The sequence below is a fragment of the Equus caballus genome, chromosome 27 (assembly GCF_041296265.1).
Source record: "Equus caballus isolate H_3958 breed thoroughbred chromosome 27, TB-T2T, whole genome shotgun sequence".
Lineage (NCBI taxonomy): Eukaryota > Metazoa > Chordata > Mammalia > Perissodactyla > Equidae > Equus > Equus caballus.
Genome location: NC_091710.1, coordinates 42,948,259 through 42,960,712, shown reverse-complemented (window position 1 = coordinate 42,960,712; position 12,454 = coordinate 42,948,259). Strand labels below are relative to the sequence as shown.

The window sequence follows — 12,454 nt, the reverse complement described above, 5'->3', positions numbered from 1 at the left end:
TTGGCCCAAAGATCTTTAAAAAGCTTTACTTTTATAAGTTTCTATCTTAAGGAGCTTCTCAGAAATCCCACTAACCATGAATAAACCGTTGCTTGAGACACAACCGTACCTTCTTTTCGCTTCTTTTCCTTGAGGAGTTGAAGGGATGGAGGACCCACAGTGCTTGGAGAGTTCGTCTTCATCCGCATATATGGCAGTGCTGTGTAAGGGAGGATCTACGAAAGACAAAGAAAGCTACGCTCAAAGTCTGGCAGTTTGGGCAGTATTTACATTTGTTCCTTTACTATGGAGTACAAAGCAATCTTTGTTTATGGTTAACAAAATCCAAATCCTTTGCACAGGCTACTTCCCACATGTTTCTGATCTCACACCTCAACAATGAAAAATTCAAACCATTTCACCAATACATAGATATTTACAATTATAACCTGTATTACTATACTTACATATTAGCCAGAAAATTTTAATGAGATAAAAGATAAATATAAATAGGAAGTCTGGCATTCTCTTTCCTCATCCGATGGAGCGTCACACACTCTCCTCGCGAGACCACTGCGTTAACTGTAAACTCTAAGGGTTCGAGTGCCGGGCCCACTCCGTGACTACTTCCTCACATAGGGCCAGCACAGGGCGGGCACGCACCATCTGTGACCGAATGGACCTCCACGGAGGATTCCAGGCACCTCTCACTTCCTCTCTCTCTACTTTACTCGGCACTTCTAGAGCCCACAGTTAGCAGAAAAAGCTAACTGGGATGAGGAAGAAGACGATGAACAAGGAGAACAAATGGCCTTGGTGGAAAGGCACAGAGAGAAGATGCTAAGAGGAAGAGAATGCTCCTCCCTGCTCAGGAGAGCAGAGCAGGAGAGACGTCAGCACACAGGGTCGGGCTCAGAGCAGGGTGGGAGGCAGGTGGCCAGCACCATGGGGTTGAATTCCTGCAGGGGAGCCTGGGAAGAGCTGAGCACCCATTTCTTCATGCTCACACTTCAGCACGACAGTGCAAATTTCAACAACATTTTCAAATAAAGAGCTGCTTAAATTATGAACCTGTCAACTGCACAATTTTACAGTTACTAATAACTTTGTATTGCCCTCAAGTAGGCAAAGGGACTTATTTGCTCTACTAACAACAAGCAAAAAGGAGAAATAGACCAATCCCAAATCTCCATATGGAACCAGTCATGCAAACTGGACTCTCCCAACAATAAAAAGATAAATAACCCAATTTAAAAAGCGGTAAAGGATTTGAACAGACACCTCTTCAAAGAAGATAAACAAATGGCCAATAAGCACGTGAAAAGATGCCCAACATCATTAGTCATTAGGGAAATACAATTCAAAACCACAATGAGATACTGCTTCACACCCATTAGGATGGCTACTGTCAAAAAAACAGGAAACAAGTGAGGATGTGGAGAAATCGGAATCTTGTGCATTGCTAGTGGGAATGTAAAACGGTGCAGCCAATGTGGAAAACGGCATGGCAATTCCTCAAAAAAGTGAACTTAGAGTTACCATACGACCCAGCAATTCCACCTCTGGGTATACATCCAAAAAAAGTGAAAGCAGAGACTTGCACAGCTATTGCACACCCATGTTCATAACAGCACCATTCACAATAGTCAAAAGGTAGAAACTACCCAAGTGTCCGCTGACAGAATATTACTCAGGTTTTTTTGGTTCTTTTGGAGGAAGACTAGCCCTGAGCTAACATCTGCCAATCCTCCACTTTTTGCTGAGGAAGACTGGCCCTGAGCTAACATCCGCGCCCATCTTCCTCTACTTTATATGTGGGATGCCTAACACAACATGGTGTGCCAAGCGGTGTCATGTCTGCATCCGGGATTCAAACTGCATCCAGGATTCAAACCCCGGGCTGCTGAAGCGGAACGTGTGCACTTAACTGCTGTGCCACCGGGCCGGCCCCTGTTACTCAGTTTTAAAAAGGAAATTCTGACACATGCTACAACACAGATGAATCTTGAAGACATGATGCTAAGTGGAGAAAAAGGACACAAAAGGACAAATATTGTATGATTCCTCTCATATGAGGTATCTAAAGTAGTCAAATCCAGAGAAACAGAAAGTTGGGCTGGAGGGTGGGGAATGAGGAGCCGTTTAATGGGACAGAGTTTCAGTGAGGGTGAATGAGAAAGTTCTGGAGATGGATGATGACGGCTGCACAACAACGTGAATGTACTTAAAGCCATAGAACTGCGCATTTAAAAATGGGTAAAATGGTAAATTTTACATTATGTATATTTTACCACACACACAGGTAAATGAGATACCACTTCACACCAATTAGGATGGCTGGAATCAACAAGCCAGACAATAACAAGTGCTGATGAAGACGTGGAGAAACTGGAACCCTCACACTGTGCTGATGGAAATGTAAGGGGTGCAGCTGCTTTGTCAAACCGTTCCTCTAAAGGCTGAAGTGGAATTACCATACGACTGAGTAATTCCACTCTTTGGCATATCCCTAAGAGAAATAAAAACTGGTACACGAATGTTCACGGCAGGATAACTCATAACGGCCAAACAACGTAAATGTTCATCAACTGATGAATGGATAACAAAATGAGGTATATCCAAACAATGGATTATTGAGCTATAAAAACTTTCGGAATGAAGTACTGATACTTGATACAACACAGATGAACACTGAAAATACTATGCTAAGTGAAAGGAGCCAGTCACAAATGACCACAGAGTATGATTCCATTCTATGAATAGGCAAATCCAGAGAGACAGGCAGCCGTTTATGGCTGCTAGGGGCCGGGAGGAAAGAGGAAGGGGGAGTGGCTACTAATGCATACAGAGTTTCCTCTTGGGGTGATATAATGTTCTGGAATGTTTCTAAGAAGAGAACTACCATATGATCCAGCTATTCCCCTTCTGGGTATTTATCCAAACACAAAAACACTGATTCAAAAAGATATACGTGCCCCTATGTTCATTGCAGCATTATTCACAATAGCCAAGACTTGGAAACAACCTAAGTGCCCATCAACGGATGAATGGATGAAGAAGACGTGGTATATATACATACACAATGGAAATACTACTCCACGATAAAATAAAAGATGAAAATTTGCCGTTTGTGACAACATGGATGGACCTTAAAGGTATTACTAGACAGAGAAAGCCAAAGTACTCTGTGAGTCCACTCATAAGTGGATGATAAAGACAACAACAACAAAGAAACACATCGATAGAGAGATTTGATTGGTTGTTACCAGAGGAGAAGTGGGGAGGCAGACGGTCACAGAGCACATGTGTACCGGGATGGATGGTAATTAGTCTTTGGGTTGTGAACACGATGTCGTCTACACAGAAACCAAAATATAATTACGTACATCTGACATTTATAAAACGCTGTAAAACAATGTTACCTCAATAAAAAAAAATGTCTGGAATAGTAGATAATGGTGACGGCTTTACAATTTTCTGACTATACTAAACCATCACTCAATTCTACACTTGAAAGGAGTGAATTTTATGGTAAGTGAATTATATCTCAATTTTTATGTGATTTCTTTTAGATTCAGATATTTTCCATTTAGATAAATAATTAAAACATATTTACCGAATCATAATAAAAGATGTATTCTGGTAATGATTACTTTTCATCTTATAAAATTTCCCAGATTTTCTTTTATTAACAAAACATTAGAATGAAAAATATTAGATGCCAAATTAAAAATATGTGAAAGGGTCTATGTTTTCAAAATTCCCTTAAAACTTACTACAGCAAGAATGTCTGATCCCTGCTGTTCTAGATGTGGGGGCACTTGGCTCTTTCCGTGTCTTTTCTGGCCCTGAAATGGCCAGTGAGTGAGACACTGACAGAAGCAGTGCCCTCTGGACCACTCACACACTCTGGTCAACCGGGCACCAGCCCCGCCTTCTTCGCACTCCAAGGAACACCGGTGAGACTCTCCCACTGGGTCTCCTGAAGCGTCCTCTGCCTCACGTGTTTAAGAAAAGGGAGAAGTACCCTCTTCTCCTCCCTAAAGTAAAACCCCTTACCGAATGACGCAATTGGTGGTATGGACTGAGAAAGAGACTTCATATTCCTCCTTTACAGAGTGCTATAATAGGTGTCCTAACATAGCAGGCTGATTGACAAGTGCTACTAGAAGAGTTCCACTTTGATAACGTTTAATAGAGTTCTTAGTTCCAACGTTCTTAGACATGAGAAAAAGTACTTCAAACTATCAGTACTCCCCAGAACACTCGATTCATATGCAGTCAACTAATTTTTATATTTGAAGATATTTCTTTACTTTTATTAGTAACTAGCCTATGCTGTAGCTTGACCTACTTTAAAGTTTTTAGGATAACTATTTCAAATACTAACCAAAGGTTTCATAAGGTTCTTCATCTTTCTCATTTTCACCCAGTTTGCCGATGCTGGAGGTATCAGAATCATCGGAAAAATCAAACACATCGAGAGGCCTGTGCTTCTGGCCAGTTTTCTGAGAATGAATAAAGTCAAAGTCATTGAATTGGCTCTAACAAAGAAGAACATTACAAAGCTGATTTATTTAGCAAGGATGTTCCTATCACTGCCGCTTAAAGAAGCGAGCCACAACGCTTTCTGAAAGGACACAGACGCCTCTGATAACATAAGGCAGGGGTTGGCAAACTTTCTCTAGGAGGGACTAGAGAGTAAATATGATAGGCTTTGCATGCCATAGGGTCTCTGCTGCAATTACGCAACTCGGCCACTGTAGTGTGAAAAGCAGACAGCGATAATGCAGAAAGAATAAAGCACAGCTGTGTCGCAATAAAACCTTATTTATGGATACTGAAATTTGAATTTCATATCATTTTCACGTCATGAGATATTCTTCTTTTTTTTTATTTCAACCATTTAAAAAGGTAAAAACCATTCTCAGCTCACAGCACTGTGCAAAAACAGGTGGCAGGCTAGATTTGGCCCACGGGCCACAGTTTGCCAACTCCTGACCTCGCGAAGGCTGTGGGTCCTCTCCCCAGAAATATGCCCGTTTACCCGAAAGTTCCTCAACAGTTCTGAAGACACACAGGGGTGAAGACTCCTGACTGAAGGAGAAAGACCACAGTTTACTGTTCAATGGACTAACAATAAGCCCCATGGAGTTTCTACCTCAAATCCTAATGCAGGACCAAAACATACAGAAGATGAGAGAAACTTCCAGAGAAACTCTGGAAAATGTGCAAGGGTGCCATTCATAGATGAAGAAACTCTGGAAGACATAAAGGTGATGGCATAAAACTGACAAAACAAAAACTCTACCACGCACAGACTCCCTCAAAAAAGGATTCATAGAGGGCTTGGGGGTGGACTGCCAAAGAAGGGATGCTGACAGATCTCGGCCCTCCCTCCAGCACACGTAAGGCAGCGGCCTTCCAAAGGAGGGACAAGTCAGGAAGCCTGAAGAAATCCACACCAGGCACTCTGGACTGTCAGTTAAGGAAGGCTGGGAGTGGGGCTGAAGAGCTGGGAGAAATCCCCCCCAGGCACGATGGACTACAGCCACCCAGGGCGGAGAGCGGAGAGAAATCCATCCAAAGAACAAGCACGCTAGGGCTGGGTGGGATCACAGAGCTGAGCACACCCCTGCAGAGGTGTCCCAGGGCTCCCCAGAGAGTAAAAGGGTAGCCTCTGAAGGCAGGGGTTAAAGCAGTAGGGCAGAGAGACCATGCAAGACAGACGGCCGGGGTCAGGACAGAGCAGAGAGAACTCCTGACGCCCCAGCGCCCAGAAAGCAGGTGCTCTCGTCCGGTGTTAATGCGGATTTCCAATGCCAGCTAGACAGGCCACTGGAAAATGATGTGGAATGAGCTATCAAGAGTGTGAAAGAAATGTACCTGCCCTAACATAACATACTTATTCTAAGACTCTAATGTAAAACTATAATGTGGACTAAGTGGAATATTATGAAATCATAAACAATTCCTGAAAACTATAACAAGGAGAAATGGCTAAAAACGAAAAAAGCAAAATACAGTGTTGTACAATGTTTATATGACATCAATTATCCAAACGAAAATAAAACCAACCTGGGCCCCCTCAAAAGAGATTCAAAACATCAACAATGGTCATTTTCTCCATTATACTAGAAAAAGTGGGAGGAAAAGAAACATACTTTTTCACTACAACAAAACACTGAGCTTACCAAGTGAAGTCTACGAAACTCTGGGGCTCCCATAAAATGTTACTTTGTGTTGTTGATTATGAGAAAATTATATTAAAATATAAAAAGATAACTTACATGTTTTGTGGAATGTGCTCTTCCTACAGTGCTCTTTGAATATCTCGCACTATTAAACAGCAAACACACAAAAGAGTTAGGAAATATTGTAAAATAATTGGGGGAAACACCATAACTTGCAACTCTTTCCAAGCATTTTCTTTCCAAATCATATTCCTCATTCGTTGCAATAACAGTGTGCACCCAGTGAAATTCAGTTTAGGCAAAATCCTTTTAGAAAGCAGAGCCCATATCACAAATTTAATTATATTTTTTGTAGGTCAAATCAGATCACCAATGTATAAAACAGCTTAGGTCTCTCCCTCAGGGACATGGAAAATGCCTAATCCTGCTGTTAGCCTTGTCCCTAAGGTCCCAAGCAATAGCAATGACTGACTGTTTCTGCAGAACTGTGCAAAGTTAGTAAGCGCCTGACACCCGTTCCATCCTGCGCCTGGCTCTTCTACGTACACTTTATCATTTAGCTCTAACAGTCCTACAAGGTAGAAGCAAATCCCATGCTACAGATGTATATTTGCCCAAAGCAACACACGGCCAGGAAGGAGAGAAGCCGGAATTAAAAGCTGCATCAGTTCAGATCCAGAGCTGCCCTCTTTCCACTCCTTCATGCTCCCTCCACTGGGCATGAGGATAAAAGGAAACAGCTGCATATCTTCAGCAAGCTTACCAGAAACAAGATGTAACAAAAGCAACCAGAATAAAAACTGGAAATAAGAGGGCAGGAAATAAACCACACTGTCAGTGAATACACGTTGAGCATCCTCTGTGCAGCAGGCATTGCACAAGGACACTGGCACGCTCTGGAGTAACACCAGACATAGTCGCTGACTTTGAGACAGGCCATGCAGACACCATTTGTGGACACCAACATCAGTGTCGTGTGGCTGAACCAATATTTCTTTGAGTAACTTCTCATCTGATATAATTCCAAACTTCCACAAAAGTTACAAGAATAATATAAGGACCTTCTGTATATCCTTTACTCACGCTCACCAATGACTTACATTTTGTCTCAACTGCTTTCTGTGTGTATGTGTGTGTATGTAAACTGGAGACACTGTGTGTCTTGACCCCGAAATACTTGTGTGTCTCTCCTAAGAAAGAGGGCATTATCTTGCCTAGTCACAATATAATTTCCAAATCAAGAAATTTAACACTGATATAATTAATCTACAGTTGATATCCAAATTTCATCAACTGCCCATAGTAAAAAAACCTTTGAGGTTTTTTTCTCTAGCATTTTAAAACCGGAAATACAAGAGAATATAAAATATAAGATTGCACTAAACATAGTATTTTCATAAACCTTTTGTTTTGTTATGTATGTGCGTGTGTACTAATAGTGATGTAAAACGTCATTACTGTGAATCATAGTAATGTAATCACAAAGTTGCAAAATTGTTTAGAGCAGTGGTTCTCAAACGTCAGGCATCAGAATCACTTGGAAGGCTTGTTAAAACAGATTGTCTGGCCCCAGGCCCAGAATGTCTGATTCAGTAAGTCTGGGATGGGGTCTGAGATTCCGCATTTCTAACAAGTTCCCGGTGCTGCTGAAGCTGCTGGTCAGGGAACCACACTTGAAGAACCACTGATCTCTTTGATTCTCAGATCCAAAGAAGAAGGTAGGACAGGTATTCATTTTATGGCACTCATGATTCTGGGGTTCAGAAAAGTTAAGTGACTTATCAGTGGTTACATAGCCAAGTAACAGAAATGGGACTAGAAACCAGATTGCATAATTCCTTAAACTAAATTCTTGCCACTGTCTCTTGCCTTGTCTGTGCTCAAAAAAAAAAAAAAATGGGCGTTTCCTCCTTACCTTAGGCTAGGTGCAAGGTGAGGCTTCCAAAAGATGGAAACCTCTGTGATATCATATGTAAAATTTTTGGTGTACATGCACCAGTGGTTTTGGGGGTGGGGGGAAGATGGAACAGATTTCATGAGTCTTAAAGGCAAAAACGTTATACGTATACATGGAGAGAGAGAGAGAACAACACTGGCCTATCAAAGTGTAACTCTTGTCAGCTGACGTTCAAGGCCCTGATATTCTCTTCCAATCCTCCTTTCCTTGGTGGTGGTGGTGGGGTCCTCGTTTCTTCCCCTCTGGCTACAGGAGTCTAGTCTCGGTTTATTCCACCTTCCTGCTCAGTCCTGAGCCAGCCTTTCTCTCCCCACGCTCTGCTTGGCTGGCCTTCCACCCTCACCTCACATCTACAAACGCCACCTTCTCCAGGAAGTCTTCCCACTGCCCAGGGGGACCTCCTGGATGGATGGCAGGATCTTGCATACTGGCCATAGCAAGCAGAGATCCCTCCAGCCAGGATCAGACACGGCCTGCGGGACATTTGCCAATTTTCCAACTGTTTCTTTACCGTGATTCACAGTAATGATGTTTTACATCACAATTAGTACACACACACATATAAAACAAAACAAGAGAGCAGTTTTGCAACCTATTTTTAAATGCTTGCCCTTTTTGATTAAAAAAAAAATGTGCTTGACCATCCTGGAGCACCCCTTTTAAGAATAACAAGCGGCAGCTTGGTCTCCCAGCTTTATGGTCTGTGGTTTGTGTTACAAAAACAACAGGGTCTTGAAAATAAGAATACCGCCTGACGGCCAGAGTGTCAAGATCACTAGAATGGAATGTCTAAAAGTAGTAGGCACTCAGTAAGTCGTTGTTGGATATTTTGTTTCAAAGTATTTGTAGCCTACTTTAGACTACACTCACCCACACAAAGTAATGCCAACAGTAGCCAACGTTTTTTCCTACCCGCCAGGCACAGTTTGGACTGTCGCTCCTCTAACCCTCACGGTAACCCCGGAAAGTTGGGACAATTATTGCTCCCATTTTACAGACGTGGGCGCCGAGGCCCCGGGCCATCAGTCCCTCGCACAGCTTCCCCAGCGGCAGAGCCAGGGGGGCTCGGCACGCAGCCCGAGCAGCTCCGAGACACAGACCGCCGCAGGAGGGGAAGAAGGTACAGCCGCGCTCGCAGCACTTACCCCGCGGCCGCCGAGGGCCGCGCCCGCCGCCCCGGAGCCATCCCAGCGCACCGCCCTCCGCGCCGGCGGCGCCCACAAAGCTCCCGCCGAACCCCGCGCCACCCCGAGCGGCCAATCCGGGCCGAGCTCGCGCGCACGCCCCACGCCCCGCCCCCGCCGTGCACCCGAGCTGGATGAGGCTCCCGCCCTTCCCAGAGCGCGAGGGAAAACAAGGCCTGGCATCCTGCAAAAGCGGAGCTGGAGTCCAGGCCTTCCAGCCAGTCGCTGGCGGTCCATGAGACACGAGATTTGCCCGGCTTTCCCTCCCACCCGTGCTCCGCGCCAGTTTTCCAAGGCTCCGAAGGTCCTGAGCCGCTTGGCCCCGCCCTCAGGGGCGGAGGAAGGGGCGGAGCCAGCGCCATAACACCAGAAGGCTCTCGCCCCTAAGGGGCGGATCCAAACCCAGGGCGGGAGCCCCTGCTGCTAGGGCTACCGCGCAGCTGTCTAAAGCAATGCATTGCCAAAGGGACAGGGTGTAAATCAGTTGTGTAAGCTTGGTGTTATTTTCTCTCTGTCGCAGTTTCTTCATTCGTAAATGGGGAAGTCCCTTTCTGGAGCTAGTATTCTCCCATTCTTTTCTTTTTGTTTAAAAATGTATTATCCTGCAAAACAACGATATTGGACACCGCACCATAAATAAAAATTAACTCAAAATGGATCAAAGATCTAAACGTAAGAGCTAAAACTATAAACCTCTTAGAAGAAAACAGGGCAAAAGCTTCATGAGATGAGATTTGGCAATGATTTCTTGGATATGATGCTGAGAGCATAGTATGAGATAATGACAAAATTCTGAAGATGGATAGTGGTGGATGGTTATGAACAATGTGAACGTACTTGAGTAGTGCCGGTAAATTGTACAGTTAGTTCAAAATGGTTAAAATGCTAAATTTTATATTATGTTTATTTTACCACAATAAAAAATTACAACATTTCGTGCATAGAAAAGCATATAAATATATAATATAATGATAAAAAGGAGCACCCATGGACTCACCACTGGATTAGGAAATAAGCCATTATCATTCCTCCCCAGGATGCACACTCATCTGATTTTGTGTTTTATCATTCCCATGCCTTTCTACCTTGATATATCCCTAAGTAATGTATTAATTATTGTATGTTTCTAAAATTTATATAAATATTTGGTATGTATTCTGCAAGCACTCTTTCTCATGCAAAGCTATGATTTTTAGATTTATCTACTTGATGCATGTATCTGTAGCTCATTATTTTCATTGTCTTTGGAATGCATTAAGTAAATATACCACATTCTCTTTATCCATCCTTCTGGGTATGGATACATCAGTTGTTTTCAGTCTTCTTGCTGTTACCAACAATACAGTGCTAAACAGTCTTGCACGTGTCTTGCAGAGCACACATCTAAGAGCTTCTCTACAGATCGACTCAGTAGTAATATTATCGTGTCATAGGATAAAGACACTTAGCTTTACATGATAATGCCAATTTTTACACATTGTTTTGTAGATTGTATAATTTACACCCCAGTCAGCAGTATATAGAAGTCCCCTTGGCTCCACATACTTGTCGATACTTCGGATTTACAAAACTTTAAAATTTTTACCTAACTAGTGAGTTGAAATGTTATCCTATGGTGTGTTTGATTTGCATTTCCCTTAAGTTGCTCATCTTTTCATCATTTATTGGTCCTGCCTGATTCCTCTTCAGTGAAATGCCTGTTCACCCCACCCAGGAATCATTTGGGCAAGTGCCATAGAGGAATAAATCACCTTTGAGGTACTGAGTTCCTAGCCTAGGGAGAGATGCTTATCCTTAAGGAAATGCTAATGTGGGGGAAGTTGCACCTTTATTTTAAGAACATTTGTTCTTGTCTTTGAGACATAGCAAATGCTTAAAGCAGATATATAATGCATACTCAACGGCCACATCAGGACCTTTTGGAAAAACAAGGACAGGCCAAATTAGTTTTACACCAAATGGCTTCCTCATATACTCCAATCTATCCTATTGCTTGCCATTTATTTACCATAAGCATTGTTCTAAGTGTTTAGTTTCTGTTAAACCATTTAATCCTCTCAATAACCCTATGTGGTAGGCACTACAATCCCATTTTACATATGAGACAACTAAGGAGCAGTCCCCATAGTAAGTGGCAGTGCCTGCATTAGATTTTAGGATCCTGGCCCAGGGCTTGCAGCTGGCAGCTGTTCCAAGGCTCACATCTGAATTCCACCATTTAGAGAGAGTAGCCAAATCCCACATTCCCAGAAAAAGGCCTAAGATTTACTCTAATTGGAGCAGCTTTTGGTGACATACCTACCTGTATTAGTCAGGGTTCTCCAGAGAAACAGAACCAATAGGAGATATATAGATATATATATATATATGTGTGTGTGTGTATATATATATATATACACTTATAAAGTTAATCTCTTAGTATATATATATTTACTTATGTATATATATTTACACAATAAAATATTATATATATACACACACATGAGAGAGAGAATTAGTTTAAGGAATTATCTCACACAGTCAATTGTGGACGCGGAAATATATAGGGTAGGCCAGCAGCCTAGAAATTCAGGTAAGAGTTGACGTTGCAGCCTTCAGTCTGCCTTCTCCAGGGCAGCATGCTGGAAACTCAGGCAGCCTATGTTGCAGTCTTGAGGCAGAATTCTTTCTTCTTCGAGAAATCCCAGTCTTTTCTCTTAGGCCTTCAGCTGGTTGAATGAAGCCCAACCACATTATGGAGGACAATCTGTTTTACCCAAAGTCTACTAATTCATATATTAATCACATCTAAAAAATACCTTCAGGGCAACATCTAGACTGGTGTTTGACCAAACAGTTGGGCACTGTGGCCTAGCCAACATTAGCCATCACACAACCCCTTTGGCCAAGGAAAAGAAATACACTCATTAGCTTCCTGGAAACACATGGATTCCTACCGGAACTGGGGTGGTGGATGGGGGAATCGGAAATTGGGAAATGGGATATGGATGCTGGGAGACAGACAACTCAAGTCCTCTACAGAAACTTGCCCCCACTTGCAGAGCTAATCCTAGGAAGGCAGGATTCCAACCTGGGAATTCTAACTCACATTTGTTCTGCTCCATCATGCTGCTTTCTCAGGTAAACTATTAGCCTAGAGC

At 42.8% G+C, this 12,454-nt stretch overlaps 1 protein-coding gene across 2 annotated transcripts in view; it reads right to left on the bottom strand.

Moving 5' to 3' along the window:
- CENPU (centromere protein U) overlaps window positions 1-12,454 on the bottom strand; it is a 47,413-nt gene that overhangs the window by 28,781 nt on the left and 6,178 nt on the right. The window contains exons 1-4 of one of the 2 annotated variants that reach the window (XM_023630962.2): window positions 9,276-9,411; window positions 6,270-6,318; window positions 4,370-4,487; window positions 110-215 (exon numbers count right to left, since the gene is read on the bottom strand). In XM_023630962.2, coding sequence (XP_023486730.1) covers window positions 110-215; window positions 4,370-4,487; window positions 6,270-6,318; window positions 9,276-9,316 — 314 coding nt within the window. In that variant the 5' untranslated portion in view covers window positions 9,317-9,411. Of the gene's footprint in view, window positions 1-109; window positions 216-4,369; window positions 4,488-6,269; window positions 6,319-9,275; window positions 9,412-12,454 lie in introns of those variants that run through there. The other variant, XM_070253218.1, reaches the window with a different exon arrangement.